The sequence below is a fragment of the Tachyglossus aculeatus genome, chromosome 8, assembly GCF_015852505.1.
Source record: "Tachyglossus aculeatus isolate mTacAcu1 chromosome 8, mTacAcu1.pri, whole genome shotgun sequence".
Classification (NCBI taxonomy): Eukaryota; Metazoa; Chordata; class Mammalia; order Monotremata; family Tachyglossidae; genus Tachyglossus; species Tachyglossus aculeatus.
In genome coordinates this window covers 30,847,495-30,869,086 of record NC_052073.1, presented here as the reverse complement: position 1 = coordinate 30,869,086, position 21,592 = coordinate 30,847,495, and the positions used below count along the sequence as shown (strand labels likewise).

Sequence of the window (21,592 nt, the reverse complement as noted above, 5' to 3'; positions counted from 1 at the left end):
TGGGAGGGGGGGAAGAACAAAGGGAGCAAGTCAGGGCAACCTAGAAGGGAGTGGGAGATGAGGAAAAGTGGGGCTGAGGGAAGGCCTCTTGGAGATGTGCCTCCAATAAGGCTTTGAAGAGGGGAGAGGCATTGTCTGTTGGATTTGAGGAGGAAGGAGGTGGGCCAGGGGTCGGCGGTGAGACAGATGAGATTAAGGCACAGTGAGAAGGTTAGCACTAGAGGAGAGAAATTTGTGGACTGGGTCGTAGAAGGAAAGAAGTGACGGGGGCAGGGTGATGGACTGCTTTAAAGCCAATAGTGAGAGGTTTTTGTTTTGATATGAAGATGGACGGGCAACAACTGGAGTTTTTTGAGGAGGGGGGTGACATGTTCTCAACGTTTTAGTAGAAAAATGGTCCAGGGATCAGAGTGAAGTATGGACTGGTATGGGGAGAGACAGGAGGCTGGGAGATCAGAAGGGAGGCTGATGCAGTAATCCAGGCGGGATAGGAGGAGTGATTGTATTAACATGGTAGTAGTTTGGATGGAGAGGAAAAGGGCAGATTTTAACCATGTTGTGAAGGCGGGGCAGACAGGATTTGGTAATGGATTGAATATGTGGGTTGAATGAGGGAGAGGAGTCGAGGGTAACACCAAGGCTTGTGAGACAGGAAGGATGGTGGTGCCGTCTGTCGTGATGGGAAAGTCACGGAGAGGACAGGGTTAGGTGGGAAGACTAAGTTCTGTTTTAGATATGTTAAGTTTGAGGTGATGGCAGCATATCCAAGTAGAGATGTCCTGAAGGCAGGAAGAAATGCCGAGACCGCAGAGATGGAGAGAAGGAGAGAGGTCAGGGTGGGAGATGTAGATTTGGGCTTCGTCTGCATAGAGATGGTAGTTGAGGCCACGCGAGCGAATGAGTTCTCCAAGGGAGTGGGTGTAGATGGAAAATAGAAGGGGACCCAAAACTGAACATGTAGGGACCCCCACAGTTAGGGGGTGAGAAGCAGGGGAGGAGCCCACAAGGTGACTGAGAATGAACGACCAGAGAGATAGGAGAAGAACCAGGAGAGGACAGAGGCAGTGAAGCCAAAGTTGGATAACGGTTTTAGGAGAAAAGGGTGAGCCGCAGTGTCAAAGGCAGCTGAGAGGGTGAGGAGGGTTAGGGTGGAGTAGAGGCCATTGAATTTGGCAAGAAGAAGATCATTGGTGACTTTTGAGAGGGCGGTTTCTGTGGAGTGAAGGGGACGGAAGCCAGATTGGAGGGGATCAAGGAGAGAATTGGAGGAGAGGAATTGGAGATATCGGATATAGACAACTTGCTCTGTCTTGTAGTACGTCCCACATAGGGAAAACTCGCTGATATCCCTCTGCGGAGGGTGCAGAGAAGCAAGCGTGGCTCAGTGGAAAGAGCCTGGGCTTTGGAGTCAGAGGTCACGGGTTCAAATCCCCGCACCACCGCTTATCAACTGTGTGACTTTGGGCAAGTCACTTCATTGCTCTGGGCCTCAGTTACCTCATCTGTAAAATGGGGATTAATATTGTAAGCCCCCTGTGGGACAACCTGATCACCTTGTAACCTCCCCAGCACTGCTTTGCACATAGTAAGCGCTTAATAAATGCCATCATTGTTATTATTATCATTATAGATCCAAGTGCATAAGTGACACAGAAGGGAGAGAAAGTAGAGGAAATGAGGACTTAAGGAAGGCCTCTTGGAGGAGGTGTGATTTTTAGGATGGCTTTGGTGGGGATAACAGTGGTCTGCTCACATACGATGAAGAAAGTTCCAGGCCAGAGGGAGGATGTGGGCAAAGGAGCCAGCAGTGAAGTAAGAAGTACAGAAAGTAAGCTGGCATTGGACGGGTGAAGTGTGAAGACTGGGTCGTAGTGGGAGATATCGAGGTAAGGTGGGAGGGAAGAGCACATTGACTGTCTTAAAGCGGATGGTGTGGAGTTTTTATCTGATGTGGAGACGGATCGGCAACCTTTAGAGGTTTCTGAGGAGTGAGGAGACGTGGACTGAACTTTTATTTAGAAAAACAAAGCTGGCAGCCGAGTGAAGTTTGGACCGAAGTAGGATGAGGCAGGGAGGGCAGCACGGAGGCCGATGCAGTAGTCAAGGTGGGATAGGGTAAGTGGATTGAAAGATTGGAGGTGTCAGTGGGGGAACAGGACAGATTTGCGGGGAGGGAGTGGGTAGGAGTGAAGCCAGGTGAGGAGGTCTGAACTCGTTTCCACTTTAATAGGAAACGTCACTGAGGTTTGGGCAACTTGAGATGCTGGTCCCATGCCTCCCCTCATTGGCATCAACTGTATTTATTGAGTGCTAACTGTGTGCAGAGCACTGTACTAACCGCTTAGGAGAGAACAATATGACAGAGTTGGTAGACATGTTCCTTGCCCACAATGAACTTAATCTAGAGGGGGAAACAAACTTTAATATAAATAAATAATTTATAATATATTATAGATATGTATTGTGTCCTCTGAATTGAGGATCAAGAGTACTTCAAGAGTCCCGAGATGGAGCAGTAGGAGATGGGGTGTGTGAAAATTAATTCCTTTTTTCCTCTCTCTCTTTTTCTCTCCTTCAATCGATTGGCTCCGGACAGCAAAATCACATCATGGCAGAACGCAACGTACTGCTGAAAAACGTGAAGCACCCTTTCTTGGTGGGACTCCACTACTCCTTTCAGACCCCCGAGAAGCTCTATTTTGTTTTGGATTACGTCAATGGAGGAGAGGTGAGTACGGGGAAAACCCAAGCTGCCTCAGTGGGCCAGATTCCCTCTGAATCCATCCTGCGTCTTTTGGCCACCACCTTCCCCTCTACCCTTCGGGGACCAGTTAACGGGGCACTGCAGATTGTCCAGTGAGCAGATAACAGATTGGGAATCAGGAAAGTTTGGTCCTGGCCTTGCCATGTGTCCTGGAGCAGATCTGTCAGTCTCTGGGCCTTTGGTTCTCTGTCCTAAAATGGAAACCATTTTTCCTCCTCATGTGGTGATTCCTGGGTTTCTAGATGCTGTATCCAGACAGATAAATGATCTGTCAGAAGACCAGGAAGAAACTGCTTATGTAACCTTCTGTCCCACAGCTTTTTTTCCACCTGCAACGAGAACGCTGTTTCCTCGAGCCCCGTGCTCGCTTCTATGCCGCCGAGGTGGCCAGTGCAGTGGGCTACCTGCATTCCCTGAACATCATTTACAGGTAACCAATCGATGGTATTTATTGACTGCTGACTGTGTACAGAGCACCGTACAAATAACGATGGGAAACTAGAATACAACAGAATTGGTAGACAGGATCCTTACAGGCCTGTAAGTAGCTTGCAGATGGGAGACAGACATTAAAATAGATTATGGATAGGGGAAGTAGTGGAATAGAAGGATAGGTACATAAGTGCTTTGGGTCTGGAGTGAATATCAAAGTATTTAAGGGGTAAACAGCCAAATGCATAGTTGACACAGAAGGGAGAGTGGATAGAGAAAATTAGGGCTAAGTCTGGGAAAGCCTCTTGGAGGAGTTGTGACTTTTTAGGATGATTTGAAACTGAGGATTCTGGTGAGGTGATGGATATGAAAGGGGAGGGAATTTCATGTCCGAAGGAAAACATGGACAAGGGTGTATCTAACAATAAAGCAGTTGTACTTATTGAGCACTTACTGTGTGCAGAGCATTGTATTAAGAACTTCGCAGAGTACAATATAACAGAGCTGATAGACATGTTCCCTGCCCACAACAAGCTTACGGTCTAGAGGGGAAGATAGGCATTAATATAAATAAATTATGGACATGTACATAGGTCTGTAGGGCCGAGGGAGGGCTGAAAAATGAAGCAAATCCAAGTGCAAGGGCAATTCAGAAGGAAGTGGAAGAAGAGGAAATGAGGGTTTAGTCGGGGAAGGTCTCTTGGAGATGTGCCTTCAATAAGGCTTTGAAGGTAAGGAGAGTGATTGTGTATCTTCTCTGTCTTCAATCAGAGCTTCTTGGGGGAGGATGAGGAGGGCAGGAAGGGCCTGGTGACGGGGAGGGGGACTGTAAGATGGAGGAAGGGACTTTGCCTCCTTCTCACCCTGTAAACATCGAAATCGGTGATGGAAGTAGGAGGAGAGAAGTAAGTGAACCAAAAGATGATGTGGAGACGGGACTGGAGCCCAAAATGTAGTCGGGGCAGAGATGGAGTTGGGGATTTCCGTCAATCAGTTGTATTTATTGAGTGCTTACCATGTGCAGAACACTGTATTAAGCGCTTGGGAGAGTACAGTACAACGGACACATTCCCTGGCCACAGCGAGTTTACGGGGTTTTGCGTTTGCTTCCCAGCTTCACAATTATCTGGTCTCTATTCAACTGTCCAATCTAGAAATACTGAACACATTCCATGTAAAAGGCAGCTCACTACAGAACCTCAGTAAAGCTGCATCTCAAATGCTAAACCACATCCCAATTCAAGGGATCTCTTTCAGTCACAAGGCCCTGCTAAAATGAATTCTTGCCAGTGAACTTTCAGTTCTGTTAACAGCCAATGGCAGAGTGTACCTATTTAGCAGGGACTGTCCAGTTCAATTGGTAATGTCCACCCCTTATCTGTTGACCTCAAAAAGTAGCCGCACCAGCACGCAATGTCCATTTTTATGAGAATGCGTCCGTACGGTGCAGTCGAAGAATTAGTCGTACCATTAGGAGGGGTCGTGGCCGAACGTGAGGAGAGCAGAAAATTCTGTTGCAGCATCGTTTGTGTTGACCACACGTTTAAAATAAAATTGTACAAATTGAGCTTTGCCCTGCTCAGTTAACATTCCCGAGGTGAACATGTAGGAACTCTTTACGTTACTTCTTTAAAGGACAACTGAGGCAGAAAAGTCTTCTTTCCCACAGGGACTTGAAGCCAGAGAACATCCTCTTGGACTCCCAGGTAAGGGTGTGTTCTGTCTATTTACGTGAGGATGGATGTGATAGGGAGTGAAAAATTGACTTCCACTTATTCATTCATTCAATTATATTTATTGAGCGCTTACTGTGTGCAGAGCACTGTACTAAGTGCTTGTATCAACTTCAGGGTAAGGCACTATGTTCATAGTAATAACTGTGGTATTTGTTAAGCACTTACTAAAGGCCAGGCACTGTGCTAAGTGCCGGGGTGGTTACGAGCAAATTGAGCTGGACACGGTCTCTGTCCCATGTTGGGCTCACAGTCTCAGTCTCCATTTTCCAGATGAGGTAACTGAGGCACAGAGAAGTGAAGTGACTTGCCTAAGTCACACAGCAGACAAGTGGCAGAGCCGGGATTAGAACCTATGACCTTCTGACTCTCAGGCTCTATCCACCAAGCCATGCTGCTTCTCCACTTCTCCTTAGTACCGTCCCGTGAACTTAGTAAGTTCTTACCAAATACCACAGTCGTCGTTATTACTTGACTGGCTGGAAGTAGAATTTAGGAAGAGTTGTTGCGATGGTGGTATTTGTATTAAAGTGCTTACTGCGTGCCATGCACTGTACTAAGCACTGGGGTAAATACAACTTAATCAGGTTGGACACAGTCCCTGTCCCACATGGGGCTCACAGTCTTAATCCTCATTTTGTAGATGAAGTAACTGAGGAACAGAGAAGTTGTGACTTGCCCAAGGTCACACACAGCAGACACGCAGCAGAGCCGGGATTAGAACCCAGGTCCTTCTGACTCCCGGGCCTGTGCTCTATCCATTAGGCCACACTGCAATTCCTTCCTAATAGTAGTAGTAATGATGTTGATTAAGGTTTATGTAGTTAGCATTATGCAGCTCATGGAAAACATTTTGATCCATCGAAAAGTTCCCAAGATGACTGATAAGTAATGCGAGCTCTCCTGTTACTGTATTGCTGAGATTGTGGATGTTTCCTTAAAACCACTGCATCCTTAATTAATATGCCGCCAGGAACAAGCCCGCTAAATGGATTGGAATCAATCAGTTGATGGTATTTACTGAGCTCTTATTGTGAGCAGAGCACTTTACTACGCACTTGGGAGAATACATTGCAGTAGAGTTGGCTGCCACAATGAGCTTACCATCTAGAGGAGGATCCGGCCATCTGAGCTGATCTTCTCTTTATTGTTTTTGATCTCCTCACCTCTTACCCCTCAAGTCTTTTCCTCTCCCTCCGGGAAATGTTAGCAAAAGCTGACAAGGGGCAGGAGGAACGGGGAAATGAGAGCTGATCGTGAAATTCAGATTAAACTCTGGGTTCTCTGAAACAACTGTGCATATAGCTATAATTCTGTCTATTCGGACGGTTTTGACACCTGTCTACATGCTTTGTTTTGTTGTCTGTCTCCCTCTTCTAGACTGTGAGCCCATTGTTGGGTAGGGACCGTCTCTAGATGTTGCCGACTTGCTTAGTACGGCGCTCTGCACACAGTAAGCGCTCAATAAATACGATTGAATGAGTGAATGAATGAATGAACTTGAGACTGAGCTGTACGTGTGCCACGCAAGGTGGGTGGGGGTTATATGTGACAGTCCACTCCTTGTTTTCCCTTAGGGGCACGTGGTGTTGACCGACTTTGGACTCTGCAAAGAAGGAATGGAGCCAGAAGAAACCACTTCGACCTTCTGCGGCACCCCAGAGGTACAGATCTGCCCCTGAACCAAATCCTGAGGAGTGGGAGAAGCCAGAGCAGTTCCCTAATGGCTTGTGAGGTTGATTATGAGGACGGTTGACTCGGGGTGCTCGGCCCTCCTACCCAGACGGGTCGGGAGATGAGACACCCCTCCCTTGCCCTCTGACGGAGTTGCATCAGGGAGACGGAGGAGATCTGTGCCCAGTGCCAAGCATTCCTGGGAATGCTCATCTTGCCCTGGATGCCTGGCGTGGCCCTGACCGGACTCGAAGCACCTTGGGGGCGAGGCTGGCGGCAGGATAGCAGCTCTGCCCTGGTGGCACTGTGGGTGCCGCGGCAAAGCAACGGGGAGGATGTTCAACTAAACTTGGCTCCCCTCCTTCCTTACTGGGAGTGTTTTTGCGGCTTTGCCTGCGGAGGGCAGGGAATGTGTCTGTCTACTGTTAGATTGGACTCTCACAAGTGCTTAGTGTAGTGCTCTGTGCACAGTAAGCATTCAATAAATACAATTGAATGAATGAGGGGAATCGCTCCTCTGTAGAAGTGAACGAGGATGAACAGAAGGACCAGTCTGACCTTCCACGACACCTGCCAATGTGCTAGAATCCTGAATTGTTGGGCAGGCTACTAGGGCAGCGGGAGAAGCAGTGTGGCCTAATGGAAAGAGCCTGGGTCCTTTAGTCAGAGTTCTTGGGTTCCTTTCAGGGCTCTGCCACTTGTCTGCTGTGGGCAAATCACTTAGATTCTCCGTGCCTCAGTTTCCTCATCTGAAAGCTGTGACCCTAACCTGGGGCAGGGACTGGGTAGAACCTGATTATCTTGTATCTATCTTGTAAATACTTGACCCAGAGTAAAGGCTTAACAAACACTATTATTATTTGGGCACTGGAACCTTCGCCTTTCAACTACTTGAATTGCATGAAATGTAGGTCTGATATCCTAACTGCCAATGGGACTGGAGGATCTGGGATGTTTTGCTTCATTAAAATGCCCCACGATGCGCTGAGCCCAGGGAATGGATGGGGTAATTATCTTCATTGGATGCTTTTCAGGTTTAGTAAGCACAACTGGTTAACTGTCCTCCGATCCTTCCTCCCTGCTCCTCACTGTCTTCCTCTTGGCATTCTCTAATGGCACTGAAAATCCTTGCAGAATTTTCTTGCCATGACTGATTCAATCAATCAGGCGTATTTACTGAGCACTTACTGTGTACAAAGCATTCTACTTAGTGCTTGGGAGAGTACATTATAAAAGATTTTGTAGATGTTTTCCCTGCCCACAAGCTTACAGTCTAGAGTGGGGAGACAGGCATTAATATAAATAAATAAATTACGGATACATGAGTGCAGTGCAAATCCAAATACAAGGGCGACGCGGAAGGGAGTGGGAGAAGTGGAAACGGGGGCTTAGGGGAGGCCTCTTGGAGGAGATGTGCCTTTATTAAGGCTTTGAAGGTGGGGAGAGCGATTGTCCATTGGATATTAGGGGAAGCAGCATGGCTCAGTGGAAAGAGCGCAGGCTTGGGAATCAGAGGTCATGGGCTCGAATCCTGGCTCAGCCACTTGTCAGCTGTGTGACCTTGGGCAAGCCACTTCGCTTCTCTGTGCTTCAGTTACCTCATTTGTAAAATGGAGATTAAAACCGTGAGCCCCAAGTGGGACAACCTGATCACCTTGTATCCCCCCCAGCGCTTAGAACAATGCTTTGCACATAGTAAGCGCTTAACAAATACCACCATATTATTATTATTATAAAGGGGGAAGGAGTTCCAGGGTAGAGGCAGGATGTGGAAAAGGGGTTGGCGGTGAGATAGATGAGACCGAGTTACAGTGAGTGGGTTTTTTAGGGCCAGACCATGGAGACGACATCCAACTGAAATGGTCCCCAAAGAGAAGTTTGAGACCTACTGCCTTCTTAAATCACTATAGTCTAATGGGAATCACTCACTTGTTAAAATTCCCCAAAGATGATTCTGTGGCCTTTCTTGGTAACTACCTTCAGGACAGTATTTAAAAAACCTTTTAGTTAGGAAATTCACTCTAACTGTGTCTGACCTGATTAACTTGTATCTATCACAGTGCTTAGAACAGTGCTTGACAGACAGTAAGCGCGCAGCATGGCTCAGTGGAAAGAGTATGGGCTTTGGAGTCAGAGGTCATGGGTTCAAATCCCAGCTCTGCCAGTTGTCAGCTGTGTGACTTTGGGCAAGTCACTTCACTTCTCTATGCCTCAGTTACCTCATCTGTAAAATGGATATTGACTGTGAGCCCCCCGTGGAACAACCTGATCACCGTGTAACCTCCCCAGCGCTCAGAACAGTGCTTTGCACATAGTAAGCACTTAATAAATGCCATCATCATCAAATACCGTAAAAAAAAACAAAAATTAAATTCTCTCATATGTAATTCAAGCTCATATTCTCTTTGTCTAGTTTAGTAAAATGGAAAACAGCTAATCTCTGTCTGGAACAGTAGCTTCATTCACTCCAAGACCATTAAATCACTTACCCTTCTTGTCTTCTCCAAGGTAAATAATCCCAATAACTTAGAACTTTCCTTGTAGATTCTAATTGTTTTATTCAATCCTTTAATTCCTTCATATTGTCTCTCTCAACTTGTGGAGGTTTCTGTTCAGACTCGACAGAAGCCAATTTTTAAATCCCTTTAACTGGCAGAGACAGAGGAGACAGTGCTGGGGGTGAAGCAAAGGCGTCTTTATGCTTGGTTACAATAGATCCAAAAAGTTCAGGCTATGTTTGATTTGGTAATTCTCAGCCGCTTCGTGCAGTGGTTCCCTGCCAGGCTTCCTTGGCCAGTAGCAGAAGTATTTGACTATACTTTGAATGCTTTTCAAGTCATCTGCCTTCATAATAATTTTGGGTGGTGGCAGAAATAACATTAAACAATTAAAGTCCACAGGGTCATCCCAAAGACTCCCCCCTTACCCTGAAACCTAATACCAGAGTCATTTTCATTTCAATTCAATCAACAGTGTTTATGGAGCGCCTACTGTGTGTACCTTTTATTCCTCTTTGAACTCCAAAGGGAGAAGGGGAGCAAGTAAAGGGCCATTTAATTTGTAAACAGAAAAACTAGTTATTTAAAAGGGAACTGCTAGAATGGAAAAACCTGTTTACTTTTAGGGATTCCATGTGCTAAAATGGATTTACCCTCTCAGGAAAGAGCTTTCCCGGATGGAGGAGACACCCGGTGAGAATCGAGTTGACGGACCTTTCAGTTGAGACCCGTTGCCTCAAACCATGCCATGTTCCCTCTCCGTAAAAGCCGCAGAATCCCACTCTTTTATACGACCGCTGACTCAGAGACTCTTTTCTCCATAGTATTTGGCTCCTGAAGTTTTGCGCAAGCAACCTTATGACCGGACGGTGGACTGGTGGTGTTTGGGAGCCGTTCTTTATGAGATGCTCTTTGGGTTGGTAAGTGACGGATTTTCCATTGGCCCACCGTTGTCAATAAAGCTCCCATTGCACCCCTATAAGATGGGGCTTAGGCGCAGGCAAGCTACGAAGAGCATGTTGGTCATGAAGAGTTCCAATTTTGTCGGTGTGCGGTTCATTCAGAGACTCTTGGCTCCTTTCACCTCTGCCCCAAAGCTCCTGGGCTTGTTGGAAGCCTGATGGGGAGGGCAATTGGGAGTCCCGAAAGTGGGAGGAGAGGACAAGAGCACAGAGGCTTCACCCCCATAGCTGCAATTGTTGGATGCTGTGTTTGTAGGCGTGAGTAGGACCCGCGAACCTAGGTTGAAGGGGAGGCTTGAGGGTAAATGGGGAATGATCAGGGAGTGATTTTTGGGGAGGGGACAGAGGAAACAAATGGTCCAGTCACTTGGCTAGCTCTTTGGAGCTATTTCTAAGCCCAGGCCATTCTGACCCCTCACGTATCCTGGGTTCCCGCCGCATCCTAGACTTCTTACAGTGGTCTGGTGTTGCTTGCGACCTGCTCCTGGTTTGCCGCGCCTGACGGGTATTTCCTCTTCCCAGCCGCCCTTCTACAGCCGGGACGTGTCTCAGATGTATGAGAATATCCTGCATCAGCCCCTCCAGATCCAGGGAGGCAGGACCGTGGCGGCCTGTGACATCCTCCAAGCCCTTCTCCACAAGGATCAGAAGAGGAGGCTTGGAGCCAAAATGGACTTTGTATGTGATGTGGTTTATCTCTGAATCTCTGCTCCCCAAGCCGCCAGCCCCTGCTTCTCGACCTTAGGAGCAGAGATGGATTTATTCAGTTGCAACGGGAAGGGCTAGGAGGAAACCTTAGAGCCCACTGTGTCCACAAAGGCCTATTCTTGGGTTATCCCGCTTAATTAGCCATCTTTTTTTTAATGATACTTGTTAAGCATATGCTATGTTCCAGGCATTGTACTAAGTGCCGGCGTAGATACCAGTGAATCAGGTTAGTCACAGTCTTGGCCCACTTGGGGCTCACAGTCTTAATCCCCATTTTACAGGTGAGGTAACCCTAACTTGGGCAATTAACTTGCCCAAGGTCACACAGCCGACAGAGGGTAGATTTGGGATTAGTACTTAGGTCCTCTAACTCTCAGGCCTCTGTTCTTTTTCACTGAGCCAGGCTCTTTTCTTTTTTCTTTTCTTTTCTTTTTTTTCTTTTCCCCTTTCTTTCTCTCTCTCTCTCTTTCTCCTTTTTTTCTCTCTCTCTCTCCCTCTTTCTCTCTCTCTCTTTCTCCTTTTTCTCTCTCCTTTCTTTCTTTCTCTTTCTTTCTTTCTTTCTTTCTTTCTTTCTTTCTTCCTTCCTTCCTTCCTTCCTTCCTTTCTTTTTCTTTCTCTCTCTTTCTCTTTCTCTCCTCTCTCCTCTCTCTCTCTCTTTCTCTCTCTCTCTTTCTCTCTCTCTCTTTCTCTCTCTCTCTTTCTCTCTCTCTTTCCCTCCCGCCTTCCTTCCTTTCTCTCTCTCTTTCTCCCTCTCCCCCCTTCTCCAAAATCTCCAGATAATGAGACTCCTCAGTACTTTTCAGTACCTGTTCTCCCTCCTTCATAGATTGGGAACCTCATGTGAAGAGAGTCTGTACCCAATCTGATTATCTTGTATCTACATGAGATGTAGTATGGTGATTTGGCACGTAATAAGTGTTTAACAAATACCAGTATTACCATTATTATTATTATTTATGTGTAATGGTGATTCCCTACTGTTAGGGAGCTTTTCCTAGCATCCAGCCTAATTTCCTTCCTGAAGACGAGTGGAAGGATCTGACATAATACCTGTTGAGCACTCGCTCTGTGTCAAACACTCTGTGCTGGAATGGATACAGATTGGGCACAGTCCCTGGCCCACACGGGGTTCACAGTCTAAGTAGGAAGGAGAAGAGGTATTGAATCCCGATTTTATGGATGAGGAAATGGAGGCGCAGAGAAGTTAAGTGACTTGCTCATGGTCACGTAGCAAGCAAGTAGCAGAGCCAGAATTACAACCCAGATTTCCCAAATCCCGGGCCTGCGCTCTTTCTGCTAGGCCAAGTTGGGGACGGGAGATGAGCTGAAGGTGAAGCTTGGCATATGATCCAGAGATTAAAACCTCTGTCTTCCAGGAACCTCATTTCCTTTCCCTTGACCCCAACACCTTTATTGAATAAGTACTTTTTGACTTCCTATCACCAAGACCAAGATTATAATTGTAAAAATAAGTGTGGCATTTATTAAGCACTCACTATGTGCCAAGCACTATTCTTAGTGTTGGAGCTAAGGTACGAGATACGTCTCTCATGGGGCTCACAGTTTAAGTAGGAGGGAGAATGAGTATTGAATCCCCAGTTGACAGTTGAGAAAACTGAGACACAGATAAGTGACTTGCCCAAGGTCAGGTGGCGGAGCCAGGATTCGAACCCAAGTCCTCTGACTCCCGGGCCTGTGGTTTTTTAGGAGGCCAGGCTGCTTCTCTGTCAATTCTGGATCCAGATCATCTCCACGACATATCAGCTGGCTATTTACTACCTTTCGTGGTTCATGGCTCCAGGGAACTGCATTTTCTGGCTGCCAGAAGAATAACGAATGTTTGAGATCCAATGACGGAAGGACTTGTTTGCGGCAAAAGTGATACAGCAGGTTACAGAATAGTGGAACTGACCATTCTGTGTTAAGTGATTGTTGAAGCAGAGAAGTGGCATGGCATAGTAGATGCTTAGTACAGTGCTCTGCACACAGTAAGCGCTCAATAAATATGATTGAATGAATGAACATGGGCATGGGAATCAGAAGATTTTGTGTGCTAATCCCAGCTGTGCCACTGGTTTGCCGTGTGACCTTGGACAAGTCACTTCTCAGCAGCGTGGCTCAGTGGAAAGAGCCCGGGCTTGGGAGCCAGAGGTCATGGGTTCAAATTCCGGCTCCACCACCTGTCAGCTGTGTGACTTTGGGCAAGTCACTTAACTTCTCTGTGCTTCAGTCACCTCATCTGTAAAATGGGGATTAAGATTGTGAGCCCCACATGGGACAATCTGATCACCTTGTAACCTCCCCAGCGCTTAGAACAATGCTTTGCACGTAGTAAGCACTTAACAAATACCAAAATTATTATTATTATTCTCTGTTACCTCATCTGTAAAATGGGATTGAGACTATGAGCCCCACATGGGACAGGGACTGTGTCCAACCCGATTTGTTTGGATCCACCCCAGTGCTTAGTACAGTGACTGGCACATGGTACTTAACAAATACCATAATAATAGTAATCCTAGTAATAATTGAGGCTATCACTCAGCTTGCTCTCTCAGTCAATGAATGGTCTTTACTGAGCACTTACTATGTGCAGAGCACTTTATTCAGCACTTGGGAGAGTATAATACAACAGTGTTGGCAGGTGTTTCCTGCCCCAAACGAGCTCCCTCTAACTTACTCTCTGTACCTCAGTCTCATCTATCTCACTACTGATTCTTTGCCCGTGTTCTCCCTTGTCCCTGGAACTCCCTTCCCCTTCATATCAGACAGTCCACAACTCTCCCCATCTTCAAAACCCTCTTAAAAATCAGATTTCCCCCACGACACCTTTCCAGACTAAATCTTTTATTTCCCCAATCTGCTCTCCCCTCTATGTTAAGTCTGGATTTACCTGTGTTCCCTTTAAGTACTTTGGAATTCATCCAAGCCCCGCAATACTTATGTAAGTATTCTTATACTCTACTATTTCCCCTACCCCTAATCTATTTTTGTAAGTTTCCCCCGTAGACTGTAAGCTTCTTGTGGACAGGGATTGCGTCTGCCAACTCGGTTGTACTGTACTTTCCCAAGTGTTTAGTACAGTGCTCTGCTCACAATAAGTGGTCAATAAATACCACTGATTGATGGATTATGTTTTTCTTTGCAGCTCGAGATCAAGAATCATGTGTTCTTCAGCCCGATAAACTGGGATGACCTGTTTCACAAGAGGCTAACTCCACCTTTCAACCCAAATGTGGTAAGGGGCACACCATCCAATCAGACTTTGAAAAACTAGATAATTTAAGAGTGCAGATCCTGCAAACTAAGAATTAGGGATTTAGCCTGGTGGTAACCAATCAATAGCATTGTCACACCAGCATCTGCCCCACTGAGACATTTCCCTTACTAAGATCCCCTCAAGGAGACATAATGTAAGAAATATCAAAAATACGTTGCTTGGATGGATTCATAGAACAAGGGAATTCCCATTTGAGATTGGTACACAAAGGGATTTGTCTCTGGGCATTCCAGAGGTCTGTTCTTGGCTGAAATCCCTCTATCAATGGTATTTATTGAGCGCTTATTGTGTGCAGAGCATTGTACTAAGTGCTTGGGCGAGTACGGTCACGTTCCCTGCCCACAGCAAGCTTGTAGTCTGGAGGCTGAGAGAGCAAGTGTGGATCCACTCTCACTTCTCTTTTGATTGTCCATCCTGACTCTGATCATAATCATTATAGTGTTTATTAACTGCTTACTATGTGCCAAGCACTGGGGTAGAGAGAAGAAAATCAGATTGGACACTGTCCCTGTCCCACTCAGGGGCTCAGTCTAGAATGGGGGAGAAGTATTTTATCCCCATTTCACAGGTGAGGAAACAGAGGCCCAGAAAAATTAAGTGACTTATCCAAGGTCATACCTCAGAACGGCAGCAGAGCCAAGACCAGAATCCAGATAGTCTGGCCCTTAGGTCCCTGCTCTTTTCATTAATACTAATAATAATGATGACATTTGTTAAGCTCTTACTATGCGCTGGGGAGGATACAAGGCGATCAGGTTGTCGCACGTGGGGCTCACAGTCTTAATCCCCATTTTCCAGATGAGGTAACTGAGGCACAGAGAAGTGAAGTGACTTGCCCGAAGTCACACAGCTGACAATTGGCAGAGCCGGGATTAGAACCCATGACTTCTGACTCCCAAGCACGTGTTCTTTCCACTGAGCCGTACCTTAGGCCTCACAGCTACCCAAGTATACCAATATACTCTCCCTTGCTTCCAGGAAGAAGTCTAGTGAGTCCTTTTTTCAGGTACTAAGCCCACTTTCCCAGATTACTCCTTGAGATTAATCAATTAATCAGTGGTATTTATTAAGCACCTACTCTGTTCACAGCACTGCACTAAGCGTTTGGGAGAGTACACGATACAACAGAGTTGGTAGATGCAATCCCTACCCATAATGATCATACAGTCTAGCGAGGAGGACAGACACTAAAATAAAATCAAGATAGGGAAAGCAGCAGAGCATAAGGATTTCTACATAAGTGGGGTTGGTATTGGGTATTTATTATGCGCTTACTATGTGCAAAGCACTGTTCTAAGCGCTGGGGAGGTTACAAGATGATCAGGTTGTCCCATGGTGGGGGGGCTCACAGTCTCAATCCCCATTTTACAGATGAATCCCCATTTTAGGGGTACAGATCCAAATACAGGTGAAAGAAGGGAGGGGAAATGAGAAATATATAGTGAAGCAGCATTGCCTAGTGGATAGATCACGGGCCTGGGACCCAGAAGGACCTGGGTTCTAATTCCTGCTCTGCCACTTGACTGTTTTGTGACTTTGGCCAAGTCACTTCGCTGGGCCTCAGCTACCTCATCTGTAAAATGGGGATTAAGATTGTGAGCTCCATGTGGGACAGGGACTGTGTCCAGCCTGATTAGCTTTCTCTACCCCAGCGCTTGACACATAGTAAGCGCTAAACGAATACCATCACGATCATCTTCTTCCCAGCACTCATGGACACACCTCCTATAGCTAAGGAAAGTTTGCCTGCCAGTAATGATAATATAACGGTTAATAATGATAGTATTTGTTAAGCAGTTACTTACTAAACACGGGGTAGATTCAAGGTTGGCTACAGTTCCTGTCCCACATTTGGTTCCCAATCTAAGATGTGGTGGTCTTCCTGGTTGGTGACGTTGCTTCGCAGAGCTGAGAAGGGGTTTGAAACCATTGGGAATGACCTCCCTCCGGGACAAGAGAGCCTGGGGAACTTGAGGAGCAGACACTGGGATTTTGGACATAATCCACTCCACCGTGAGGAAGGGGGCCTAGTTCCACAGCTGACTTTCGATCCCGAAACTGCTCTGAAGCCACTCAGCGGAGCTTAACGCCACTGTCTCCATGGCTTTCATTCCCAGGCCGGTCCTGCTGACTTGCGACATTTTGATCCGGAGTTCACCCAGGAAGCGGTTTCGAATTCCATCGGTCGAACCCCGGATTTAACAGCCAGCAGCTCTGGGACTTCGAGTGCCTTTTTAGGTTTTTCTTATGCCCCCACAGATGAGAACTTTTTAGATTGGAAATGAGTAGCATAGGTACCATTATTAAAGGCGTTTCCATTTTGTTTATTGAAACCCACTTGCATGTCCATTTGGGAAAACAAGATGCAGTAAGGGAAGCATAACCAGAAAGAGAAAGGCCCACCTTCTTGTACTGAAAAATTGTTTTCCTCCTGTTGAACGAAATGATTCCTACGCCTTTGGGCAGGAAGAAATTCAACTTCTTAGCTGGGCATTTTCTCTGCGAGTCGGTGACTGCCTTGTGCAGGATTAATGTGGCAATCCAGAGTCAAATTGTCACAGCACTATATGGTTTCTGCGCAATAACTAGGGGCCAGCCGTGAATTTAGGAACTCAGCAAGGCACTCCTCTTTCAATTTTTCTTTCCTCCTTTGGAATTTCCCAATGGGATGATTCTTAGTCCTTGAATCGTAGTGACAATAGCAATCTGAAATTGCAAGAGTAAACGCAACAAACCAGGTTTGAAGCTGAATAGGAGTCGCTCGTTAATGTAAATTTTGCCCCACTTTTCATCATTTCAAAAGACTTAGGTGCAGAATGGAAAACCTGATCGGTATCATCGTGTCCCTCCAGAATGTTTTTTTCGTCAAGAAATTTATTGGGCAATACATGGTCCAATGCTCTTGACTTATCTGTTTGCTGAGTTTGAATTAAAATATCCCCCAGAGCAATAAAGTGCAGATTAAAAAAAAATGGAGCTCTTTGAAGCAACATACAAGACTAAGGTTAGGAATTCACTTTTAGGCTGTTGGCTTCCACCATGTCATTTAGCTGAAATGGTTGGAAAAAAAGCAGAACTAAAAAGCATTTTTGCAATTGAAGGGTAAAAGTACCCATTTTTTCTCCTTCATCATATAGGAATAAAAAAAATGTGGAACATTGAAATTCATTTGAATCTATAAAAGCACAACACAAAAGCTGCAACTGTATTAAATGGAATATGGTCTAGAAAGCACCACAAACACCACAAAACTGTATCTTAAAGGGCCTCTGGAGGAGCACTGAAGTGCTCTAGTAAACTGTATTCCCCATTAATCCAAGTGGAAAAGCGGTTTCTTTGAACAACGTTTGGATAAGCACATTTTGAAAAGTCACCTGATTATACTTCAGTTTTGGGATGAAGATTAGAATTGAGAAGCAGCGTGGCTCAGTGGAAAGATCACGGGCTTGGGAATCAGAGGTCACGGGTTCTAATCCTGGCTCCGGCACGTCTGCTGTGTGACCTGGGGCAAGTCCCTTGACTTCTCTGAGCCTCAGTTACCTCATCTGTAAAATGAGGATTAAGACTGTGAGCCCCATGGGGGACAACCCCATCACCTTGTATCCCCCCAGCGCTTAGAACACTGCTTTGCACATAGTAAGCACTTAACAAATGCCATTATTATTATTTATTATAGACATATAGTACACCAGCCCTAGTACTTAGTATGATGCTTGGCACATAGTGCTTAGCAAGTACCATTATTATGATTAATTGATTGTTTCACATGAATTGTCCTGAGGTTCCCTAGTTATTTCCCCACTGTTCTTCCTGCTGGGTTATTCCTTGGGAGGGGTGGGAGAGGTGGGTGTGTAGAGTTGTGGAGAAAGCAGGATGGAGAGGCAAAGGTTTTTTGGGAAACAGTTGTGAAATAGATACTGATTTAAAGGAGCAAACCTCTTGTCTATCCTAAGAGAACTGCAGGGCAGTTCTTGGGATCTGCAGAAGGACCGATCTTCCCTTCCCCACACCCCTAGGCCTCCCCCCACCCAGACCACTGCCCAAGGTAGTGATGTCCTCTGTGGGCTCCCAAGAATGGTGTCAGGGAAGCTCAGTTTACCCAAACTAGCGACCGGCATTCCACTGTACTTAAATGTGGGAGAGAAACCATTCAATTTGAAAACTCATTCCAACAGTCACAGCTTTCCACTTCCTAGACTCTATTAAAGCTGTAAGTGCAGTAGTACGGTATAACACTTAGGTTTTGAATTTTTCTAAAACTTTTATTACTCTGTATATTTTGAAGATTGTAATAAACATAATATATTTTAAACCAAACTTGTCTACCGTCCTTCTTCTCTCATAAGCCTGTAACCTTGGCATTATTCTCCACTCACCTCTCTCATTTGCCCCACATATTCAATCTGTCACCAAATCCTGTTGGTTCTACCTTCACAACATTGATTAAATCCACCTTTTCCGCTTCATCTCAACTGTTACGCTGGCCCGAGCCTTTATCGTACCCCACCTTGTCTACTGCATCTGTCTCCTTGCTAACCTTTATGTCTTCTGTCTCTCCCCACTCCGGTCCCTACTACTTTCTCCTGCTCAGATCACTTTTCTAAAAAAAGCCCATTCATTCCATGCCTCCCCATTCTTCAGGAACCTCCAGTGGTTGCCCATCCACCTCCTCATGAACCAGAAACTCCTGACTGTGGATTTTAAAGCACTTAATCATCTCTCCCCTCCTACCATAGCTCACTGATATTCTACTACAGCCTAGCCCATGCACTTTTCTCCTCTGGCACCCACATGCTCTTTGTCCCTGGTTCTCATTTATCTCACCACAGAACCCTTTCCCAAATTTTCCTTCTGGCCTTCAATTCCCTTGCCCTCCATATTCACCAGATCATCACTCTCTCCGCCTTCAAATCCGTATTGAGGTCATACTGTGAGCTTGTTATGGGCAAGGAAGGTGTCTGTCAACTGTTATATTGTAACGCGCATAGTACAGTGCTAATTGAAAGCCGAATTGAAATCACAGCTCCTCCAAGAGGCTTTCCCCAACTCCCTCTTCCTTCTGCGTTACCTGTGCACTTGGATACGTACCTTTTAAACACTTGATATTTACCCCACCCTCAGCCCCGTAGCACTTCTGTGTATACCTGTAATTTATTTATTTCAGTACTGTCTTCCCTATAGAATGAAACTTCCTTGTGGGCAGGGGCTGTGTCTAACAACTCAGCCATATTGGTACTCTACCAAACGCTTAGTCCAGTGTTTTGCATGCAGTACATGCTCGTTAAATTTATTTATTTTATTAGTACATATTCTATTTATTTTATTAATATGTTTTGTTTTGTTCTCTGTCTCCCCCTTCTAGACTGTGGGCCCACTGTTGGGTAGGGACCGTCTCTATATGTTGCCAACTTGTACTTCCCAAGCACTTAGTACAGTGCTTTGAACGCAGTAAGCGCTCAATAAATACGATTGAATGAATGAATGAAAGTTAAATACCACTGAACGATTGCAGAATACTGTATTAAGTGCTTGGGAGCATACAGTAGTAACTAGAAATGGTCCTTGCCCTCAAGGAGCTAACAGATATTGAAGTAACTTACAGAGAGGAGGAAAAGGGTTGATGCATCTTAGTACTTAAGTAACAGGGTAAACAAAATATGGATGTTGTGGTGATTGTGGGTGCACTTGTGCTTTGGTGGTGCAGAAAACAGGTGTTAGATGGGATATAATAGGGCGACGAAGAATTAGGGAAGGGGGAAAAGGTGACTTCAGATCTGAAGAGGAGGGAGAGTCTGGTTAGGGACAAGGAGTGGGATTCAGTTACCTCATCTGTAAAATGGGGATTAAGACTGTGAGCCCCATGTGGGACAACCTGATCACCTTATAACCTCCCCAGCGCTTAGAACTGTGCTTTGTACATAGTAAGCACTTAATAAATGCCATCATCATCATCATCACAAGGTGGTGGGAGAGATGAGTTTGAGGCCTAGGGAATTGGTTACTTAGGGTGGAATGACGAGCGTGAGCTGGAGTACAGTGGGAGAAGAGAGTGGATAAGCGGGAATCAATCAATCAATCAATCGTATTGAGTGCTTACTGTGTGCAGAGCACTGTACTAAGCGCTTGGGAAGTCCAAGCGGGCAACATATAGAGACGGTCCCTACCCAACAGTGGGCTCACAGTCTAGAAGGGGGAGACAGAGAACAAAACATATTAACAAAATAAAATCAATCAATCATCAATCGTATTTATTGAGCGCTTACTGTGTGCAGAGCACTGTACTAAGCGCTTGGGAAGTCCAAGCGGGCAACATATAGAGACGGTCCCTACCCAACAGTGGGCTCACAGTCTAGAAGGGGGAGACAGAGAACAAAACCAAACATATTAACAAAATAAATAGAATAGATATGTACAAGTAAAATTAATTGAGTAATAAATCCGTACAAACATATATACATATATCCAGGTGCTGTGGGGAAGGGAAGGAGGTAAGGCGGAGGGCGTTGAGGGGGAAGGAGTGAGCACCTTGTACTTCCCAAGCGCTTAGTACAGTGCTCTGCACACAGTAAGCGCTCAATAAATACGACTGATTGATTATATGTTTAGTTCAGGAGTCAAAAGAGGGCTACTTCAAGTTTGACGGGTCTGGATTCCTTAAAAAACACCTAAAGAAAAACCAGTCCTACCCCTTTTCCCTCCTTCCCTGTGGCCAAGGCCAAGGGAGCGTGAGCGTCATGACGTCACACTCCATTACGTCAGCGGCGCAGAGGCAACTCCGCCCCCGCCCCATCCCCGACCAATAGCCGCCGTCCGTCCGCGCATGCGCGCGGCCGTGGGGCCGCCCGTTGCTAGGCGACGAGAGGGGCCTGGACGCCGGCTCCCGTGATGCTCCGCGGCGCCGATGGGCAACTGTCGCCTTTGGGCCTCAGGTAAGGTTGGCCTAAATCAATCAATCAATCTATCGTATTTATTGAGCGCTTACTATGTGCAGAGCACTGTACTAAGCGCTTGGGAAGTACAAATTGGCAACACATAGAGACAGTCCCTACCCAACAGTGGGCTCACAGTCTAAAAGGGGGAGACAGAGAACAGAACCAAACATACCAACAAGATAAAATAAATAGGATAGAAATGTACAAGTAAAATAAATAAATAAATAAATAAATAGAGTAATAAGTATTTACAAACATATATACATATATACAGGTGCTGTGGGGAAGGGAAGGAGGTAAGATGGGGGGATGGAGAGGGGGACGAGGGGGAGAGGAAGGAAGGGGCTCAGTCTGGGAAGGCCTCCTGGAGGAGGTGAGCTCTCAGCAGGGCCTTGAAGGGAGGAAGAGAGCTAGCTTAGCTTGGCCTCCCCTGTCAATCAATCAATCAGTCGTATTTATTGAGCGCTTACTGGGTGCAGAGCACTGTACTAAGCGCTTGCACAACAGGAGCCCGTCTCTGGAAATGGAGGGTGCCCGAGGCCTTCAGGAAACCGGGACACCTGGGTTCATGGGCCCCGCCACCGACCAGCTGTGTGACTTTGGACAACT

At 46.1% G+C, this 21,592-nt stretch overlaps 2 protein-coding genes across 6 annotated transcripts in view; both read left to right on the top strand.

Moving 5' to 3' along the window:
- The window catches only part of SGK2 (serum/glucocorticoid regulated kinase 2), a 44,648-nt gene extending 27,124 nt beyond the window's left edge, over positions 1-17,524 (top strand). The window contains exons 7-14 of the mRNA XM_038750671.1: positions 2,597-2,728; positions 3,082-3,194; positions 4,866-4,902; positions 6,507-6,593; positions 9,926-10,021; positions 10,586-10,741; positions 13,920-14,009; positions 16,169-17,524. Of these exons, the coding sequence (XP_038606599.1) occupies positions 2,597-2,728; positions 3,082-3,194; positions 4,866-4,902; positions 6,507-6,593; positions 9,926-10,021; positions 10,586-10,741; positions 13,920-14,009; positions 16,169-16,336 (879 nt within the window). The 3' untranslated portion in view covers positions 16,337-17,524. The remainder of the gene's footprint in view (positions 1-2,596; positions 2,729-3,081; positions 3,195-4,865; positions 4,903-6,506; positions 6,594-9,925; positions 10,022-10,585; positions 10,742-13,919; positions 14,010-16,168) is intronic.
- A 3,367-nt stretch (positions 17,525-20,891) lies between these two features.
- The window catches only part of IFT52 (intraflagellar transport 52), a 34,830-nt gene continuing 34,129 nt past the window's right edge, over positions 20,892-21,592 (top strand). For all 5 annotated transcript variants that reach the window (XM_038750643.1, XM_038750645.1, XM_038750642.1 and 2 more), the window contains exon 1: positions 20,892-20,980. The gene's annotated coding sequence lies outside the window, so the exon portion shown is untranslated. The remainder of the gene's footprint in view (positions 20,981-21,592) is intronic.